The sequence below is a fragment of the Thamnophis sirtalis genome, unplaced genomic scaffold (genome assembly GCF_051295495.1).
Source record: "Thamnophis sirtalis isolate CommonGarterSnake01/CBP01778 unplaced genomic scaffold, rThaSir2_p1.2 scaffold_2, whole genome shotgun sequence".
Lineage (NCBI taxonomy): Eukaryota > Metazoa > Chordata > Lepidosauria > Squamata > Natricidae > Thamnophis > Thamnophis sirtalis.
Genome location: NW_028261382.1, coordinates 173,335,160 through 173,357,941, shown reverse-complemented (window position 1 = coordinate 173,357,941; position 22,782 = coordinate 173,335,160). Strand labels below are relative to the sequence as shown.

Here is a 22,782-nt window from a genome sequence, read left to right as displayed (position 1 = left end):
CATATTCTTTTTTTGCTCTCTTTAAATTATATATTTGGACAGTAATAGGCAATACACATTTTGATAATAAGTATGAGTTTTAAAAGCCACCATGGCGACTTTATCATTTCTGACAATTTCTAAGATGAAATAAAGCTGTTATAATTGTCATAATCACTGTGATTATAGAATTGTGGAAGACAGACAATTCATCTGCCATGCGTTTTTAAAAATGCACCTTAAAGCTATTTGCAAAATTGCATATTTGATTTTCTGATATTACATATATGCTAAGTAGCCTGCTGGACAGGGTTCCTTGAAGTGGCTCCGTGGCTAAGACACTGATCTTGTCGAACAGAAAGGTCAGTGGTTTGAATCCCTAGTACAGGTCTTCTGTGTGAGTAGGGGGTTGGACTTGATGACCTCCAAGGTCCCTTCCAACTCTGTTACTGTTACCTTATTGTGTTCTCTGTGTACAGATGTTAGTTGGCACATAGTGTCCCTGTGTTTTTATACAGAAAGGAATTGCAGAATCTTCAATTTGGTTTTGTTTTGTTAACATCCCTTTGTCAGCGTTCCAAGTATCATGCAGAATTAAATCAGAGTCCAAGGCAAAACGATCCTTTTTGTTCCAATTTAATAAGACAGATATCTTAGGCACATCTGTGTTAATCCCAATACTGGAAATGACATCAGAATCCCACCCACTTAAAAGTTCATGATCTTGTCCCCACACCCACAATCCATCACATGGTCCAATCATCTTCTTCCACGCTGGCATCTCCACCCAGCTGCTTCCGATCAGGTGTAAAAGTGCAGAGACAAAAGATGACCTTGGCTTCTAGAAAAGAATGAAAACAGTACATTCCACAATCCTACTCCTGTCTATTCCCCCCTCCCATCAACTATACTTAAAGAAACAGCATAATGAAATAAGAGAAAGTGTGGCAGGCCAAAATTATAAAAGGAATATAAATGCAGGCCTGACACCCTTATTTTTTTTAATTAAATAGTGAATGTGACTGAATACTAAAGTAAAATACTATTTTACTATTTTTTAATATTTTAAAATAAAAGTATTTTTTTTAAAAAAAAATCAGATTAAAAATAATTATTAATAATTAAAGGCAGTTGAAACTGATATGTTTAACAGTACTTCTGGAGCCTATTGGCAAAGGAGAAGGAAATTGGGGCCAAATAAAAATTTCTGGAGAAAAAGTGGAATATAAATGTAATAGAATATATATATTTTTAAAAATCCCAAGATTATTCTTATGACTGAAAGTTTTAAATCATAATAGACTATTAAAACAACATTTCTTTTGCATGTGGAAGACCATAATAGATTAACTTTTTGGTCCAAAATTCAATAATATCCAGCATTTCTACATTCATAAACATTTCTAATTGTCAAACCCCCAAATTAATGTAGCATTTCTTGAGGTTTCTAGCAAAAGGACTGCTGATAAATAATCTGAAATAAAATGAAAGCATAAATGGTGGCATCAGATTATTAAAGGGTAGTTTGAAACAAAAACATAGGAAATACAAACACAACTGCTAATTTATGTAAGAAAGATTACATCTTTCAAGTATTTTAGTCTTCTAAGCTGAGGTATGTTTGAGTGATATAAAATTACGTAGAGTATGATTAAATGGAAGATTAAATGAAGAATTTAAACAGGACAATTGATATGCAACAACAGGAATATCAGTGGAAGTTGAATATTAAATTTATCACAAATATAACAAAAAACTGGTATGAGATGTTTTACCATTGGTGTACTATTCCAATATTAATTGCCAAAATAGACAATTGGTTTTATAAAATTTCTTGTAAATTCAATAAGCAGTTTTTTTCCCCTTTATCACATTTAATAGTGAAAAAGTAGTATGAATTATGGAATAAAGAGATCTAGATTGGAATGTTACACAAGGCAGTAATTTTCTGAAATCGTTTGTACTTGTCTTTATGAAAGGGAAGTTATTTCTTTTTTCCTTTTTTAACATATTTTTTCTTCCTTTTCCCCTTTTTTCTTTTTGTTTCTTATATTTTTCTTAATTTGTAAATTTTTTATCTTTGTACTTTTAAACCAATTAAAATTATTATTAAACTATTAAGACTTATATATCCTTAAAATATAGTGAGGTTGGCATTGTATGTGATAGCAATAGCAATAGCAGTTAGACTTATATACCGCTTCATAGGGCTTTCAGCCTTCTCTAAGCGGTTTACTGAGTCAGCATTTGCCCCCCAACAATCTGGGTCCTCATTTTACCCACCTCGGAAGGATGGAAGGCTGAGTCAACCTTGAGCCGGTGAGATTTGAACCACCGAACTGCAGCTAACAGTCAGCTGAAGTGGCCTGCAGTACTGCACTCTAACCACTGCACCACTTTATGCCTTTTTTGGCAATCATATATAATATTCTCTCTACAAGAATGACAAACTAATCTGTGGTAATATGCATAAATGTCAAAAATGAATATGGATTTGAAGAGCATGTTTAATATAGAATTTAATTCAGCTTGGATATTATTTATGGGTTATAATTCTATTTACAGATCTGTACCACAAGTGAAGTTTGGGATTCAGTTAATATAAGGCTCGAATATATTAGTTCTTGGTTGATTTATTAAATAAATAAAGAATTCTAAAACTAGACATAAATCTTTGCTAATTTTGCATGTGGACTTATGATTCATATTATTGGCTACCAACTTGGTTTTAATAATGAAGTCAGAAGTCTTTAATCCTCATTTAGCAACTGCCTTTTCTAGCAATCATTTCTAGTTGTGACAGTGATGAAAAAGTTATTTTATGACCAATCCTTGCATTTATAACGTTTGCAGTGGGATTATTGTAGCCTCATGACTAGAATCCAGAATCATCGTATGAAGCTGAATAGTAGGAGATTCAGAAGGGATGCAAGGAAAGATTTTACATAACACAAAGTATTGTTGTTTGTTTGTTTGTTTATTGGATTTATATGCCGCCCTTCTCCCAAGGACTCAGGGCGGCGTACAATATTAAAAAAAAAAACCACATATTACAAAAGTTAAAAAAAATTAAATAGAATATCCAAAACAAACCCAATTAAGATTAACAATAACATTTTTAAAAAAGTTCGATTAAAATTAACAATAAACAATAATTTATTTTGTTTTGTTCAGGCCAGGCTGGCTTGCTGGAAAAGCCCACTTTTTAGGGCGCGTCGGAAGGACCGGAGGTCGGGGATTATACGAAGCTCCGGGGGCAGCTCATTCCAGAGGGAAGGCGCTCCCACAGAGAAGGCTCTCCCCCTGGGGGTCGCTAGCCGACACTGTCTGGCGGACGGCACCCTGAGGAGGCCAACTCTGTGAAGCAGAATTTATTGCCACAGGTTCTTCTTCATGACATAATAGACTTTCATTTTCACGAAAAATGCAGTGTGCGTTAGGGAATATAGGACAGCTCTATAAAAGTGGAATCTATGGTAGAATAAAGTAAAAAGATGGAATGCTGATTCACTATTTTTTCAAGTTCATTCTTTACAAATTTTTAATTTAATTCTGGAATGTACCATTATTTAGCTAATGTACCCTCATTTCATTGCTTTATAATTTATTTTTATGTCCTGTTTTTTTTTTCTTTCTTTCTTTCTGTAACTGCAGCTGGTGCTGAGAACAAAATTGGTTGGGCGTTTGGTCTGGGCTTAGAACGGTTGGCCATGATCTTGTACGGGATTCCCGACATTCGCCTTTTCTGGAGCCAAGACGAACGTTTCCTGAAACAATTTAACGTGTCTCACATTGACCAGACCATACACTTCCAGGTAAGATGAAAGATGTTGATAAGGTTAATAGCAAATCATCTGGAATTTTATTTCTATGGAAATACTATTTTTGTTTAGTCAGCTGTTCTGACCCCCCCCCCTTGGCCCACACCAAAGCACTCCGAGCCAAAGATACTTTACAGAATTTATTCACAGACAGACAGGTGCTTGGCAGCAATCCAGAACAGACAAGCCTTGGCAGCAATCCAGCACAGACAAGCCTTCGCAGCAATCCAGCCTGCCAAGCTCACAATAATGTTCTCCAACATTAATTAATGTGTTGACTTCTGCAAAAGGGGCGTGTGCACAAGCATTCTTTTTATAGCCTGGAGAGGAGCCTAATTACCAGCAGCTGAGTGCAATTACCTCATGTAACTGCGTAACTGTTCCTTACGCCTATTAGCTCTCTGGTGCCGGGCATCTAGGAACAACTCCCTTGGCTCCTCCCCACTGCTGACGTCCGGATCACACTCCCTTGTCTCCTCCCCACTGGTCCAAGGTTCAGGCGCCTCCTGGTGGCCAACCAGCCTCTCTGTGCTCTGTTCGGACTCAGAACCCTGTCCAGGGTCCTCCACATCCTCCAAAGCTGACTCATAAGGCCCCTCGCTGTCGGAGTCTGGTGGCAGCTCCAACGGCTCCTGCTGGGCCACAACAGTCAGCTACTTAACAACTTTCTTGAAAGAAAAGTACGTCAAAAATATAATACCTCTGGTAGATTATCGTAGATGTTCTTATAATAATGGAGAAACTAATCCTTAAGACAGGTTAAAGTTCTATAATGCAGATATTTTGCTTGAGTAATTTATTGCTCCATTTTGGAGAAGGTGGGCGAACAGGCGATATTCATTTGTAGTTTCATTTATTATATTTTATGTCAAGAAATAAAAGGTTAGGATTCTGAATCTTGGAAACTGAATAAACAAAAATTCTGGCTCTCATCATAAATGAGTGAATTCATTAAAGTGGTATCTGTGTGAGTTGTTTTTATCAGAATCCAAATCTAAGAATCAAACTGCATTTTTTTCCAGGTAAGCATAAAATAACCATCTGTTTTTTTTTGTTAGTAATGTTTGAAATATTGCCTTTCTCAGCCTTAGTAACTTGGTGGATAGTCAACAAACCTTGACAACTACACAGGGAAAGAAGCTATTAATTTCATATAAAATTTGGTGTTTAGAACCCACCAGTTTCCACAAATGGAATTTACTATTTCCTCTCATATTAACTCATTTAAGTAGTAATATATTCGAGCAGTGGCCTACTTCAGCTCAGCTTTCTATGAGTTTCAGTGTGCATCTCTAATTTTATTCATTTAATCAATATTAACTGAAAAGGGCATAGAGGTTGCTACTTTACGTGCGTTGTTTTCCAAGTCTGGTCAGGCTACCAAATGACTATGAAGAAGTAACTGATTTCATAGACGTGTGAGAAAGCATTTGGAGCTCAAAAAAGGAATCAATCAGTCTGTTTCATCTTGAACAGCGTGAAAAATTGCAAGAGGGAGGGTAGTTGAGACATCAACTGGATGTTGAAAGAATAAAGAAATTAGGTGAATAAAACCTATGGACTTCCACTACACCCCTCAACCTTTGAAAAAAGCTATGCAAGTTCTCAAGCATGATATAACTGGTTTCTTCAAGAGAACAGTTTGCTTGCCTGGTGGAGCATGCATGTAACACTGAGGCATGGATATCAGTAATGTTCTTGATCCAAGTTATGCATCCCATGCTATCCACAAACCATTCTTCTTTGTGCTTTGAGTAACAAGAAGGAAGATGGAGAACTGCAGATGTGTATGGAAAGATATATATTTGTATGTATGCAGGGGTGGGTTTCTCGCCTCGTTCCAACCGGTTCGGCGAGTGTCCTTGTGCACACGCGCGGCGCACGCATGCATACTAGCATCTGTGCAATGCTCCAGCTGCTCCTGGAGGATCGCGCATGCGCTGTATGCATCCTGCGCATGCGTGGAAGCACAGAACTCGTCAAAACCGGGTAAGGAGCGCGGGCGGGCAGGTGGGCCAGTCGCCGTTCCCGGAAGTTACTTACTTCCGGGTTCGCCAACCAACCGGTCCGCAGGGACCGCCGCGAACCAGTTGAAACCCACCCATGTATGTATGTATGTATGTATGTGTGTATGTGTATGTGTATGTATGTATGTATGTATGTGTATATATATATACATATACATATATACATATATACATATATACATATATACATACATACATACATACATACATACATACATACATACATACATACATACATACATACATATATATATATATATATATATATATATATATATATATATGGAAATGCCATGGATATTTCTCATCTCAATGCACATTATGAAAAGTAAAATTAAATCAAAACATGATGCATACAACACCAGTATCATGGAGATGGAAGTCTTACCAAGATCTGAGAAGTTGGAAAGAGTGTCAGATGTCATGAAATAACTTGAAAGTTAGACCTATATCAATTTCCAGGTGAGAGAGATATCTGATGAATTGATGAGCTCCAGCAGAAGGAAGGATCAGAAGAAGCCCAATACTGTTGCAGAAGGGAAGGCAGGGCAATCGCACAGCTATAGTTCCTTGTTCTGACCCTCCCCCCCCTTCTCCGTCCAGAAACGAAAGCCGAAACAAACGTAAATGAGAATGTTTTTTAATCAGTCCAGACTCTCGTTGTCTGCAAGCCACATAAACAAAGAGATAAGCACTCCGGCAGCAAGTCCTACAAAACTTGGCAGCAATGCAAACAAACTCTGGCAGCAATCCAGCCTGCCAAGTTTCTTTGTTGTTAATCGTTAACGTTGACTTCTGCAGAAAGGCGTGGCACAAGCAGTCTCTTTTATAATCAGGAGAGGATCTTAATGAGCATCAGCTGAGCGTAATCACCTCCTGTGATTACGCAGTTGTTCTTGACACCGAGTAGCCCTTCGACGGCGTGCATCCCGGAACAACTCACAGGTGTTTTCTGGATCACTCCCTCTTGTCTCCTCCCCACTGATCCAAGGCTCAGGCATCACCTGGTGACCAACTACTCTCTCTGCGCCCTGCTCGGAATCGGAACCCTGTCCAGGGTCCTCTGCATCCTCCAGGGCCGACTCATAAGACCCCTCGCTGTCGGAGTCTGGTGGCAGCTCCAACGGCTCCTGCCAAGCCACACTTCCTATAGTCCCATGAAGTGTGAAGCTGGTGCAAAACCAAAGTTAGGGATAAGATAACATATTTCCTATAGATCTGTGGTTATAACAAATTCTCCAGCTTCCCTTCTGTCAGAATCTATTCTATTAAATTGTTGGGCATTTATGTTCAAACAATGCCAAATATAATACGAGAAGAATTACTGGTTATTCTGGTTATACTTCAGTTAGGTTTGCATAAGCCACACCACAAGGGAAATTGGCCTGCATTAAAAACAGATAATACAATTTATCTTTGTGTTGCAGAATATAATGAGTATATAATACCACTGGTACTCAAACCAGCCAGTTCAGTCACTATTATCTCAGAGTAGTACTGATAATCTTCAACTGCTTTTCTTCGTACGGTAGTTCATGTTTGTCATTTCCGTTTATCTTTAGCATTTTTTCACAAGACAAATATATGCATTCTCAGATATTTTCATCAGACTAGAGTAGGATGCTTAAATGGTTTTAATTTATTGTGTTCTGCTTTTTAACAGCAGACCTATTAAGAACAAATATGCATCATTAGTATGTAAATTGAATTTGGATGCCTGAAATAATGAGGAACAACCCACAATGTGAATGATTGGTTAATCGACTTTATTGTAATGGAGGATATGTGCAAAGTTTCTGGGTTTTGTAAACATGTGAAAATATCTGAGAGCATATGTAAATGAACTCAAAATTTTTGTGGATAACAAAAAGATAGCATTGCAAAACAAGTTTGTTATGTGCGTTCCTTCCATTCCACATCACCAGTCTCTAAGATTCTTCTCAGCGAAAACATTATCTGCATGCATGCAAAAATATTTTGAGGAAGTTACTAATATACTTAGACATTTGTGTTAAAAAAAACGTACAGCTTCCACTCCTCTATAACATCGAAATGGCACAGCCAATGAATTTCCAAGATTTCTTCCAAATGAATTTTTAACTTTGAACCCTCTCCAAGAAATCTGTAGATATTAGGGGGAAATATTTACAAAATTGAATATTTGAGCACATGACTGCTTGATTCATGGACTGATCGACTGATTATATTCCATTGAGTCGGTTTCAACTCCTAGTGACCACATTGATAAATTTTCTTCATAATGTTTTATCCAAGGAGCCAAGGTGGCGCAGTGGTTAAATGCAGCACTGCAGGCTACTGCTAGATCAGCAGTTCAGCGGTTCAAATCTCACCGGCTCAGGGTTGACTCAGCCTTCCATCCTTCCGAGGTGGGTAAAATGAGGACCCAGATTGTTGGGGGCAATATGCTGACTCTCTGTAAACCGCTTAGAGAGGGCTGAAAGCCCTATGAAGCGGTATATAAGTCTACTGCTATTATCCCTAGCTTACTTTTTCATGTCTCCCAATGATGTACTAATTGCCAGTCTACCTGAATCCCTCCACCTTGCTTCAGGTTGCCCTTCAATTTTCTTTCGTCTTTCTCAGAGCCTTTTCCTTTTCTTCGCATAATATGTCCAAAGGAGCCGAGGTGGCGCAGTGGTTAAATGCAGCACTGCAGGCTACTTCAGTTGACTGCAGTTCTGCAGTTCGGCTGTTCAAATCTCACCGGCTCAGGGTTGACTCAGCCTTCCATCCTTCCGAGGTGGGTAAAATGAGGACCCGGATTGTTGTTGGGGGCGATATGCTGATTCTGTAAACCGCTTAGAGAGGGCTGAAAGCCCTATGAAGCGGTATATAAGTCTAACTGCTATTGCTATTGTTATTGCTAATTTGAGCCTGGTCATCTGTGCCTTGAATCAGAACTCTGGATTGATGTGTTCATGTAAGGAAGCATGCAATGGGGTACACCATGGTTCTATCTTAAGCCCAGTATTCTTCAACATCTTCATAATTGATTTAAATGAGAGGATAGAAGGGAAACTCATCAAATTTGCAGATGACACCAAGCTGGGGAGAATAACCAACACTCTCAAACAGGGGGGGTCAAACTCCCGGCCCATGGGATGGATGCATCACGCGCTGGCCACGCCCACGGATGGTTTAGCAAAGGAGGGGAAGTCCCGATACATCACGTGATGCCGCCATGATGACATGAATTTGACACCTCTGCTCTGGGAGATAGGCTCAAGATCTAGAAAGATCTTGGCAGACTTGAATACTTGCTCCTATCCAGAAAATACAGTTCAGTGATGAGAAAAGTAAGGTTTTACACCTCAACAAGAAAAACCAAACGTACAGGTATAGAATCGGTGTTAGCTGGGCCAACAACAGTAACTGTGAGAGGGTTCTAAGAGTCCTAGTGGACAATTCACTTAAATATAAGCCAGTAAGTGTGTTGCAGCTGCCAAAAAGCCAATGGCAGCATCAACAGAGGGATAGCATCAAGATCACGTGAAATGTCAGTACCGCTTTATACTGTTTTGGTAAGACCACAGTTATCATGACACAAAAATGGTCACCAGATTACAAAAAAGATGCCAGGACTGTACAAAGAATGCAGAGAAGAGCAACAAAGATGATTAGGAGCTAGAGGCTAAAAATGTATGATGAAAGATTGCAGGAACTGTGTACATTTAGTCTTAACAAAAAGAAGGACTAGGGGGAGACATAATAGCATCCTTCCATTTGAAGGGCTGTTAAAGAGAAAAAATAGCAATAGCAATAGCAGTAGACTTATATACCGCTTCATAGGCCTTTCAGGCCTCTCTAAGCGGTTTACAGAGAGTCAGCATATTGCCCCCAACAATCTGGGTCCTCATTTTACCCACCTCGGAAGGATGGAAGGCTGAGTCAAACCTGAGCCGGTGAGATTTGAACCGCTGAACTGCTGATCTAGCAGTAGCCTGCAGTGCTGCATTTAACCACTGTGCCACCTTGGCTCATATTATCCTTTATATTATCCTTTTCATTCTTTCCTAAATCCTTGCATTTTTGTGGTTGTAGTGTTTTGAGTGTGTAGTGTTTTGAGTGTGTCGAGTGTGTTAGAATGCGGATGTCAAACTCGATCGCGTCACACAACTATTTTTGTCTTTGTGGAGTTGGGGTAGATGTAGCCTGCGTGTGCTGCATCCGGCCCGTGAGCCACTAGTTTGACACCCCTGTTTTAGAGTAAGATAAACCCATCCATCTCATGTGTGTGTGTGGTTCCTCAGCCTTGGTCTGTTCCAGAGACAGCGAGGAAAACGTTATTAATATTGCATGTTAATAACTGTAGAAGCAAAAGTCATGTGCTCAGGATTTTACTTACACCGTGCTTCAATACTCTGTTCAGTCATTTAATTACAGCGTGACCCGTCAAATACGCGCCCGGCAAAAGCACACCGACAAAACCGCGGCAAGAAAAGAGCGAGGTCAAAATCGCACCCACAGAAGCGCGCCGATAAATGCGTGCCGGCGAAAGCGCGATTAGGATTAAGGTAAGGGTTAGGTTTAGGGTTAGGCTTAGGGCTAGCGTTAGCGTTTTTACGTTGTTTTCGCATTGTTTCTTGATGGCGTGCTTTCGTCGGCCTGCCTTTATCAGCGCGCTTCTGTGGGCACAATTTTGACCTTGCTCTTTTCTCGCCACGGTTTTGTCGGCACGCTTTCTTGAGCACACATTTGTCAGTGAACCAATTACAGGTGTCTTGCTTTCATAAAACGACTCTAATTATACAAATACAAAGAATCCATTGACAACTAACTTGCTTGCATCAATGGCATTTTAAATTATCAAGGTACTTGTTCTCAGATCACAATAAATAGTATAGGATTAGAACAGTTTATTTCGTATCAAATCTTGTAACTAATGCAAACGGCTAATTCCTAAAATTTTAATACAAAGATAACTACTTTTATTATTGAGATATACAATTCAGCAGGCAGAATTTAAAATAAATAAAAATATGTGATATGAATATCTGATATGATGAGTACTTTCATTTAATGGTTACTTCACTTCCTAAATTGCTAGAGCCTTCGCCATTACTCCTTGGTTAAATTTTCATTGTTGCCCTTATTTCTCAAGAGTTTGTTTTATATCATTCCATCTCCTGTTCCATTGCTGTATTTACTGTTGTTTGTTCTTTCAATGCTTCAACACTAAGGCAGGTTAAATTTCAATAAATGCTTTTGTGTGCTTCCGTATTAAATTTTCCAGCTTTTCAGAATCCATTTGCCTAGATGATTGAGCTTATTTTAACAATCCATCAGTCACTGAGATCGCTCCGCATTTCCAGAAGAAATAATTGGATATAAATAGGAAATGCAGGAAGGTTGTTATAAGAACAGAATGAGACAAAAGAGAAATCAAATGCATAAGAGTACAAGTCAAATGCCCAAAGCAGAATACATTATCACCGTGTCAAATATTCTCTTTATGTGTACCTTGAAAGTAGGTAAACATTTTTTCCCCCTGAAAAATGCTCAGCAGTCTTCGGATTTTGCTCAAATGATCTCTAGTTCCCTGGCTGCTACTTCATCTTAGCATTGTTTTCCTTCTGCTCCATTTCCATGATCTAATTTACCATACTTCCATTGAATTTAATGTTATTGCCTATGATTATCCACACGAGCTTCCAAATACCTTGCTACCAGTGGTGGGTTTCAAAAATTGTTCGAACCTACTCTGTGGGTGTGGCCTCCTTTGTGGGAGTGGCTTGCCACCCATGTGACCGGATGGGAGTGGCTTGCCGCCCATGTGACCGGATATGAAGATGCCGATGACACTTGTCAGAACCACCTTCAATTACCTCACACACAGCACTGGCATGCATAAGAATAGGATGTAAACTTGTTTTTAAAAAGGCATCTTTGGTTTGCGTTAAACAACTTCAACACACGCAATGTTCTGATTGCACCACAAACGCAGTAGTCATCCTTACCTTTCACAGAGGCACTGAGTTTTATAAATATGAGCATGATAGTGTAGAATAATCATCTCCAAGGACCAGTGGTGGGTTTCAAAAATGTTTGGAAGCTCTTCTGTAGGTGTGGCCTGCTTTCCGGGTCCACTGGTGGAACCTCTTCTAACCGGTTCGGTAGATTTGATGTACCGGTTCTACCGAATAGGTGTGAACTGGTAGGAACCCACCTCTGCTTGCTACAAGCAAGACAAATAGAACTGTGGTCTAAAATATTAAATCAATGATGGGAAACTAAAAGCACCTGAACTCTAGTTCTTGGAGTCCTCTCCAATTATACTCCCAAATCTTATTTCCATCCAATTTCGAGATAAGAAGCATATGAAATAATTTTCAATTTACTGTAAAATGGTTTTCACCAAAAATATTCCTCTATAAAAGAAAATCCTGATCCAATATGCAAAACAGCCTCATTGATTTTATGCCATCCTTCTGCTCTTGTGATTTTGCCCCATTCCAAAGTTGATGACAAAATAATCTTTTTCCTGAACTAAGTACTGTGCAAAATTTTTAGCAAGGATCTGGGAAGGAAAAACAAGTAGAAGAAAATAGGTGAAAAATGCAACTTCCTCATTATCTTGTAAAATCTGTGAAACAGTGTACTTTAGTGCATTATATAAACAAGTGCATTATAAAACATGTTCAACTCCATGGCAGGATTTTTATTTCATAAATTGTAATTATAAAAAGGAGATTCTGTATGTTCTACAGAGGTGGGTTCCTGCCAGTTCGCACCAGTTCGGTAGAACCGGTTCGTCAAATCTACCGAACCGGTTAGAAGAGGTTCCACCAGTGGACCCGGAAAGCAGGACACACCTACAGAAGAGGTTCCAAACTTTTTTGAAACCCACCACTGACACACACCCACGCACGCACACACACACACACACACACACACACACACACACACACACAGAGAGAGAGAGAGAAAGAGAAAGAGAAAGGAAGAAATAAATAAAGAAAAAAGAAAAAAGAAAGAAAAAGTGTGAGAGAGATGAAAGAAAAAAAGGAAAAAGGACACATGGTTGGCAAGCCACTCCCACCAGGTCACATGGCCGGCAAGCCACTCCCACAAAGGAGGCCACACCCACAGAGTAGGTTCAAAAAATTTTTGAAACCCACCACTGATGTTCTAATATAATTTTAACTGATGTTCCCTCTCAGTGCAAATTCATAGATAAAGGTAAAGGTTCCCTTCGCACATATGTGCTAGTCGTTCCCGACTCTAGGGGGCAGTGCTCATCTCCGTTTCAAAGCCGAAGAGCCAGCGCTGTCGAAAGACGTCTCCGTGGTCATATGGCTGGCACGACTAAATGCCAAAGGTGCACGGAACCCTGTTGCCTTCCCACCAAAGGTGTTTCCTATTTTTCGACTTGTATTTTTACATGGTTTCGAACTGCTAGGTTGGCAGAAGCTGGGACAAGTAACGGGGGCGTTATGCGGCACTAGGGATTCGAACCGCCAAACTGCCAACCTTTCTGATTGACAAGCTCAGCGTCTTAGGCACTGAGCCATCGCAAATTCATAGTGAGTCACCGCAAATTGATAGTGGATCCCAAATCAACATTTTTACCACCTGTGTTTGGTGTCAGTTGGTATCAGGTTCTTCTTGTGAAGTATTGTCTGTGGGTTTTGCCAAACATATTTTTCTGATGTGATCAAATAATTCTATACAGTTTTTTGCCTTGTTTGTCCAGAGCACAATGTTCCAAAAATCCTGGTCTTTGCCTAGGTAGTTCATGAGCAAAGTTTTAGTCTTGTTGAGATGTTTTTTCTTCTGGACACCAAAGATTTCCTCCTGACAGATCTCCAGTGTAGATCTCATTTTTTCCCCAGCTTCTTTCTAATGTGGCAAGATACTTGTGGGTCACATAGTTAATTTCTGGGATTCTTAGAAATTTCTTTCGGTATCTGACTTCATGCTGAACTTCCTGGTATACCTGGCCTGGATAAATTGGCAATCATTTGAAATCTTCTCTACTTGTTGATGATTCCAGGCTCATAGTCATCTATAATCTTTTCTTTTTTTTTCTGAATACCTTAGAGAACTTTTTCAGTTAAGGCACCTCACACTTCAAAAAGCAAAAAGCAAAGCAAATGAAATGTCTAAATCAGATAGATTCCTCCTAGATCCTCTCAATTACCTCCCTCAGACCGATTAGATCTCACAGGTTAGGTCTCCTCCGGATTCCATCTGCCAGCCAATGTCGACTCCCCGGGGGAGAGCCTTCTCTGTTGCAGCTCCAGCCTTCTGGAATGATCTCCCCGTCGAGATCCGGCCCCTCACTACCCTCCCGGCCTTCCGCAAAGCCACCAAGTCCTGGCTGCTCCAGCTGGCCGGGGGGCCTGTGAAATATCCAGCCCCACGGAAATTGTGAATGTTGTGGTTTTGTTTTTAAAGTGTTGTCTTTGTCTAGTTTTCCCCCTTTCCCTTGTCTATTGTGAGCCGCCCGGAGTCCTTCGGGAGTGGGCGGCATACAAGACAAATAAAATCAAAATAAAATCAATCAAATCAATGCTCTAATCATTTGCACTAATTGCTGCATCTGATATTAATTGTAGGTATTTGAGATAATGCTCAATGTAGTGCTGTACTTACTTTTTCACTCCCAAAATTTGCATTTATGTTTATTTAAGTTCCGCAATGTGTACCCAAAATGTAAACAGCACACGATATTTGTTACATTACATTCCCTTTATCTGTCAACATTATTGAAATGGAGATCAAATATCTGTTTGTTGAAATAGGTTGAAAGAGTAAAATAAAATCAGTAGGGTGTGTTTACTTTTCCACGCGACTATATTTTAAAGCTTAGCTTTTATTATGGTCACAAAATGTAGCATCTGTTTATCCGAGGCATTTTTTTTGTGCCATCCTGATGTGGTTTACAACACATATAAAATACATCAAGAAAAAAAAAATACAATAAAACAGTAAAAGAGAATAAAAGCAAGGTTAAAAAGAGGACAAAAGCAGTCTAATAAAATTCAGAAATCCTGGGAATTGATGCCTAGGGAAAAATAAATGTAAAAACATTTTTTTTAAAAAGCCTAGAATATATTAGTCTTAGAATGTCTGTAAAGAATATCGGAAGCTACTCCCTGTTTTGTTCTGTTTTATATTTTTCTTTTATTTTTGTTCCTTTATTGTGCTGCTAGCTTTTTTAAAGATTGCTTTCTTCTTCTTTGTTTATATGTTGTTTATATGTAATAAAAATGTGTGTGTGTATAACCTTAAACTAGCATACTAGCATTGTTAAGTGAGTTTCACCACATTTTACAAGTTGGCCACACCCACCCAGTCATATCGCCAGTAAGCCACTCCTACCCGGTCACATGGTCAGCAAGCCACTCCCACAAAGTAGGCCACGCCTATAGAAGAGGTTTTGGTGTTTCAAAAGTTTTATTTTTTCTTTTAAAACAAACATTTCATCATTCCTTTTTTTGGGGGGGGGTGTTTCAAAAGTTTTATTTTTTCTTTTAAAACAAACATTTCATCATTCCTATAGAAGAGGTTCTAAGAGGGGACTGGTCATTGTGCCCTGTGTCACAGCTAAGCAAGATTTTCCAGATTATGATACTTATTTATTTACTTGCCAATGTAAGTACATCAAGGGTTTCCCTGGGAAGTTGGTGGTTTGGTTTTTTGGAGCAAGGAATCGGCGTATTTAATTGGCATAACTGAATGACCCTTTCCCTAAAGCTAGACTCCCAAGTGGTCCAACAATGGGGTTGACGGATAGTTTTAATGCCAAAGGAGAAGATTTGTGTATTTTGATAAGGAGAAAGCTTTAAAAACGTTTGGTGTCATTTTGAATTTGGACATAAGGTTGGACATAAATTGTTTCAACTTCTTCCCACAAAAGGATGCTATAGGACACTCTACACCGGAACAACTAGACATAACGTCGAGAGCTGAGGTGGTGCAGTGGTTAGGGTGCAGTACTGCAGGCCACTTCAGCTGACTGTTATCTGCAGCTTGGCGGTTCTAATCTCACCGGCTCAGGGTTGACTCAGCCTTCCATCCTTCCGAGGTGGGTGAAATGAGGACCAGACTGTGGGGGCAATATGCTGACTCTGTAAACTGCTTAGAGGGGGCTGAAAGCCCTATGAAGCGGTATATAAGTCTAACCGCTGTTGCTATTGCTATTGCTAAGTTATTTTTAAAGCTGTAATACTATATTTTTTTCCACTTGTATGTTTTTAAGTTTTTTTTAAAATGTATTCCAGAACACATACTTATCATATACAATATTTTTGCCTAGGTATATTTTAATGTATTAAAAATTCCAATAATTTACTATGTGCGGAAAAAAAAATTGTGGCCTGCACATTAATTTAACAAACATGGGTTATTTAATTAAAATTCTCTAAGACTGTAATGGAGTCCTCGTGTGTGAAGTGATTTCCTGTAATTTCAAAAATGGCACGTAATTTGTATGGGAAGGATAGAATATATATATGTTATTATCGCAATTAATAATTCACATCCACTGCTGCTGAGCTCCATTCAGTGGCAAACTAAATATGAACGCTTACAATAATCTTGGGAACAAAGAATCAGTGATACTGTACACCAGTGGTGGGTTTCAAAAATTGTTCGAACCTACTCTGTGGGTGTGGCCTCCTTTGTGGGAGTGGCTGCCGCCCATGTGACCGGATGGGAGTGGCTTGCCGCCCATGTGACCAGATATGAAGATGCCGACGACACTTATCAGAACCACCTTAAATTACCTCACACACAGCACTGGCACGCATAAGAATGTGATGTAAACTTGTTTTTTAAGAGGCATCTTTGGTTTGCGTTAAAACAACTTCAACACACGCAATGTTCTGATTGCACCACAAACGCAGTAGTCATCCTTACCTTTCACAGAGGCACTGAGTTTTATAAATATGAGCATGATAGTGTAGAATAATCCTATCCAAGGACCAGTGGTGGGTTTCAAAAGATTTTGGAACCTCTTCTGTAGGTGTGGCCTGCTTTCCGGGTCCACTGGTGGAACCTCTTCTAACCGGTTCGGTAGATTTGACGAACCAGTTCTACCGAATAGGTGCGAACTGGTAGGAACCCACCTCTGCTGTACACTGTAGAATTGTCCAAAGATTAGGAACTTTACAAAGACTAGGACAGTGTTTCTCAATCTTAGCAACAATCCAATCCTAGCGAATGCTGGCTGGGGAATTCTGGGAGTTGAAGTCCGGACATCTTCAAGTTGCCACGGTTGAGAAACACTGAACTAGGACATTTTCTTCTCCTTGATTCTTATTTCACTGCAGTTGCAACCAAGTCCAGAGCAGTGAACTGAATTATGTCAGCTGGAGAAAACAAAATGTTTAAATACAACACTTGCCTCAGTGACTGTGAAACGATTACATTAGCTCAGTAATTGGGGAATTGAGATGCTTTTCCTGACGCAGTTTGCTTGCATGCTTGTTTTTGCAGTAATTTGCATGTCACAAAATATATGCAAAATATATGCAAAAATCACACATTCATGTTTCTCCAGATAGATGGATAATTATAATTGGAAAGGAAGAAGAAATATATTTAACTCTATATGACCAGTGGGAGATTTCTGCGTAATCAAGCAAAATGACAATTAATTTCCTTCTGATACGATATCAATTTTAAGACAGAATGTTGTGTGTGTTGACATTTTTCAGTACAAGGAAATTTTCTATGAATGCTGATTCCGTCTCTGTTTCCCTCTAGAAAATATTCAGTGCTTATTGATTTATAAAAGGATGGGGGGAGGAGATTGCACAGGGCAATATCCAAAAGTGATCCTAAGGTACTTCTAGGGGCAAGACAGGAATTCTTTGGTTCCTGGGAACATTTTGCTTCATAGTTTATCTGTTACGAAGAAGTGCTATAATCACACTCTGTGGAAATGAATCCTCAAATATGAATGAAGACATTCTGGTCTCTGGTATTCTATTATATTTTAGGTGAGTAAACATTTTCTTCACTCATGCCCTCGTCACCTCAAGACTGGATTACTGTAACGCGCTCTACATGGGGCTGCCCCTGAAGAGTGTTCGAAGACTGCAGTTGGTCCAGAATGCATCCGCGCGAGCAATACTGGGTGTACCTAGATACACCCATGTTACACCCATCCTCCACGAGCTGCACTGGCTCCCTATTGGTCTCCGAACACGCTTCAAGGTGCTAGTCATTACTTTTAAAGCCCTACATGGTTTAGGACCTGGCTACCTGAGAGACCGCCTCCTGCAACATACCTCCCAACGACCAACAAGATCTCACAGGTTGGGCCTCCTCCGGGTGCCGTCGACCAGACAATCCCGGCTGGTGGCGCCCCGAGGGAGGGCCTTCTCTGTAGCTGCGCCGGGGTCCACCTGGGTCCAATTATCTTTGGTAACTGCGTAGCTGCTCTCTACGTTGATCTGCCCTGCGTTGCTGGGCATCCAGGAACAACTACCTTGTCTCCTCCCCACTGCTCCAATGCATGACGTCCGGATCACACTTTCTTGTCTCCTCCCCACTGGTCCAAGGCTCAGGCGCCTCCTGGTGACCAACCAGTCTCTCTGCACCCTGCTCGGAGTCGGAACCCTGTCCAGGGTCCTCCACATCCTCCAGGGCCGACTCATAGGGCCCCTCGCTGTCAGAGTCTGGTGGCAGCTCCAACAGCTCCTGCCGGGCCACAACAAGTTTGAATAAATAGAACATATAATAAATTAATTTCCAGTATAAAACATAACATTCTAGGGTGTCAAACTCAATGTCATTGAGGGCTGCATCAGGGTTGTGTTTGACCTCAGGGGGCTGTGCGGGCGTGGCCAGGGTGGGCATGGCCAGCTCGATGTTACTCATGTCGGGGGCACCTGTGGGGGCCCGTGCACTCTGTTAGTGAAAATGGCTCCCGAGCTCTGTTTTCGGTTGCCATGACCTCCTGCAACCCTCTGCCAGTGAAAATGAAGCTCCGTTTTCACTGGCAGAAGCATCACGGGCTGGTCCTTCACTGCTTCCAGGATGGCCCTGTGGTCCAGATCAAAGTACCCTGCCGGCCGGATCTGACCCCCAGGCCTTGAATGTGACAAACCTGTTCTAGAACAACACTCTTGGCAATATATACAAATAACATTTTTGCCATAAAAATACAGTCCTAACCATAGCAGTGTTTTATATTGATAAACCCAGAGATCCGGACCCTACCCACTCTCACGGCCTTCCGTAAGGCTCTTAAGACCTGGCTATTCTGGCAGGCCCCGGGCTGTTGAACTCATGTTTGAGTTCCAGCCCCGATTAGACTGGGTGTATGTTGTGATCTTTTTAACTATGTTTTTCTGTGTTTTTTAACTTCTATTTTAATTGTATTCTTGTAAGCCGCCCGGAGTCCTCCGGGATTGGGCAGCCTATAAATTTATTAAACATTCAACATTCAACATAAGTCACACGGTTCACATGAGCTTTGTGGCCATGCATTTTCTGTAGAGGCTCTTTAATGTTCTGCAGTAGTATTGATGTGCAAAAGTATCATTCATACACTCTGGTATTTCTTTGAAGAAACGTGTGATGGTTTTTTTATCGAGGCTTGAGTTTTGCAAGCACTGTAGAGGCAATGAATTCGTTTGACAAGTTTATTCATGTAACAAGTTGGATAAGCATTTGTGATTCACAATTGGGATCACTGTGGGGTTGTTAATTTGAAATTCTCACAGTATCCCTGATCAGATATTCATTAAAGCGTTTGCATCACGTGCGGCCAGGTCTGTGTAAATCAGTTTACTGTAAATTTAGCCTTCTTGCAAGTATATTACTTTTATCAGGTATTCGCTTAGGATTTCCGCTGTTCTGTCATAAAATATTTCCCAGGCATAAAATATATTCTCCTATTGAGTTAATACATTATATTAATCAGGCAGTGCATCAGCTGTTGTGGGCAAAAAAAGGGATCTAAGAAACATTGTTTACCGCCAAAGCAGCTGAGGATCACTTGATGGGGCACAGGACAAAAGAGGAAATATGTTAACATGAATGTAGGCCGAAGGTGAATCATTTGCAAGATGGAATTGACAGGCAGACGAAACCCCCCCCCCCTTTTATTTTATTTTTGCTGTTTTTGTTTTCTCTATTTCATGCTGTCCATCTTGGCTGGGACCTCTAGTTAGAGAAAAAACTTACAAATAAAAACTGTGAGCGGGGCCATCCATATCCATGAACGTTAAAGTCCTATTTTCCTGTCTTAGCACATGATAGGAAAACCAGGGGGTTCGTCATTCTTTGTTTACTCATAAATGTAAAGCCAATACTGTTTTAGCATGGTTTGCTGTTGTGGCCCAGCAGGAGCCGTTGGAGCTGCCACCAGACTCCGACAGCGAGGGGCCCTATCAGTCGGCTCTGGAGGATGTGGAGGACCCTGGACAGGGTTCCGACTCTGAGCAGGGCGCAGAGAGGCTGGTTGGCCACCAGGAGGCACCTGAGCCTTGGACCAATGGAGAGGAGACAAGGGAGAGTGAGCCAGAAGCCAGTAGTAAGTTGTTCCTGGATGCACGCCATCGAAGAGCTACTAAGCGTCAGGAACAATTACGCAATTACAGGAGGTAATTGCGCTCAGCTGATGGTCATTAGGCTCCTTTCCAGACTATAAAAAGCTAGTTGTGCACACGCCCCTCTTTGCAGAAGTCAACACAGAATCGAACGTCGGAGAACTTTGTGTGAGCTTGGCAGGCTGGATTGCTGCCAAGCCTTATCTGTGTTTATTGCTGCCCAAGCTTGTCTGTGCCTGTTTGCTGCCAAGGACCTGTTTGTTAATTAAATGCCGTAATTTATCTCTGGCTCGGAGTGTGCTTTGGTGTGGGACGAGAGGGGTCAGAACAGTTTGCTTAATAACATATTAGTTTGTAGATAGGCCAGGGCTGTCAAACTGGTGGCCTGCGATATGCGCAGGCCACACCCACCCCAGCTACGAGAAGGGGAAAAGTCGCGAACCGTCACGTGACGGCAACGAGATGCTGCGAGTTTGGCACCCTTCATAGGCTAATCCCAGTTTATTAAGACAACAATGGTTTGTTTTGCTGCTGTCTATTACAGTATCCAGATGGATCTGAAGTTTCCCAGGAGTAAAAGGATGTTCGGCTCCTGTTTATGTGGGAGCGGGCTTTTGTTTAAACAGTATTACACTGTTTATTGAAAAGCATGGGGTTGTTTTTTTTTTTACTTGTATGTTTGTAAGGCCCTGATGGAAGCTGTGTGTTCATGGAGGCTGTGAGATTTGTTTATTTGCTTGTGCATTCCAGGGTCTTTCTTTTTTAAAGAAAGTATATGAAATTTGTAATCTAACTTCAAACGGAGGCATTAGATCTAGATTTGTTTTCCAGTAAATAATAAATTGTCGCTCATTATAGATTCAGATGTTTAAACAAACTGTAATTGGGTTAAACAAAGCCTGGATTTATGTTATGTGAAACCCGGCCTTCTGTGCAGTACAGAGTCACTGTATCGGTAGAGGTTTGCAAGCCGGTACTTGAATTATCTTTAAAATGTCCAGTTCCAGTTTTGTGAACATTGAACTCATGAATAATCTCAGTGATAATAATCTATTATCTTGTGACCATTTTAGCACATTTGTATCAGTGTGTATATCAGTGTGTGTGTGTGTATAGGGACACGGTGACTCAGTGGCTAAGATGCTGAGCTTGTCAATCTGAAGGTCGGCAGTTCGAATCCCTAGTGCTGCGTAATGGAGTGAGCTCCCGTTATTTGTCCCAGCTTCTGCCAACCTGGCAGTTCAAAAGCATGTAAAAAATGCAAGTAGAAAAATAAGGGACTACCTTTGGTGGGAAGGTAACAGCGTTCTGTGCGCCTTTGGTGTTTAGTCACGCCACATGACCACGTCTTCAGACAGTGCTGGCTCTTCGGCTTTGAAATGGAGATGAGCACCGTTCCCTAGAGTCGGGATCGACTGGCTCATATATGCGAGGGGAACCTTCACCATTACCTTATCAGTGTGTATATCAGTGGTGGGATTCAGCCGATCCGCACCTATTCGGGAGAACCGGTTGTTAACTTTCTCAGATGACAGGTGGCAGGTGACAGCTGGCTCGGCTGAAGATGCGGCAGTAAGGCGTGGAGAGTGTCCCAGGACATGATCGAGCGAGCTGAGCCAGTGTCCAGTTCCATTGTGCATGGACGGCCGGCGAGTAGACTCAATCTAGGCAGGGCTGGACCTCATACATGAGGTCAACAGCCCCAGGCCTGCCGGAATAGCCAGGTTTTGGTAGTCTTTCGGAAGGCCGTGAGAGTGGGAAGGGTCCAAATCTCCGGGGTTAGATCGTTCCATAGGGTCGGAGCGGCTACAGAGAAGGCCCTCCCCCGGGGGGTCGCCAAACAACATTGTCTGGTCGACGATACCCGGAGAAGGCCCATCCTGTGTGATCTTATCAGCTGTTGGGAGGTATGCGGCAGAAGACGGTCTCGCAGATATCTGGGTCCTAGGCCATGTAGGGCTTTAAAGGTAATAACCAGCACCTTGAAACGCATTTGGAGACCGATAGGGAGGTGTGTATGTACTGATTTTACTGTTTGAGTTCAGGCTGCTTATTTTTGTGGGTTTTAATTCCCTCCCCCCCCCCATGGATTTTATAAACTGCCTAGTCTTTTGACGTGGGTGATCAGATTATACTGAATAAATAAATTAAATTGTTAATTAAATTAAATTACTCTTTCATGCCAAAATTATGTTCAGTTTCTGGTTTGAGATATTTTTCATTTTGTGCACACTCCTAAAACTAAGTTTCTCTTCAAATTTCTTGCTTAGTCTTTCTAACATTAGAAGTGGTGGTTATGTCTTTATCTACGAATATTAAGCACATACAGAATGAAAAAAAATGGATTTTGAACTTCAGCATGCAGAGCTAATCTGAAATGTGATAAAGTGTGAAGTACCCGTGGTTCGCCCATGAGGCCAATGTTGA

At 40.9% G+C, this 22,782-nt stretch overlaps 1 protein-coding gene across 5 annotated transcripts in view; it reads left to right on the top strand.

Moving 5' to 3' along the window:
• FARS2 (phenylalanyl-tRNA synthetase 2, mitochondrial) overlaps positions 1-22,782 on the top strand; it is a 221,288-nt gene that overhangs the window by 136,313 nt on the left and 62,193 nt on the right. For all 5 annotated transcript variants that reach the window (XM_087707510.1, XM_087707511.1, XM_087707507.1 and 2 more), the window contains one exon: positions 3,634-3,794. In XM_087707510.1, coding sequence (XP_087563636.1) covers positions 3,634-3,794 — 161 coding nt within the window. The remainder of the gene's footprint in view (positions 1-3,633; positions 3,795-22,782) is intronic.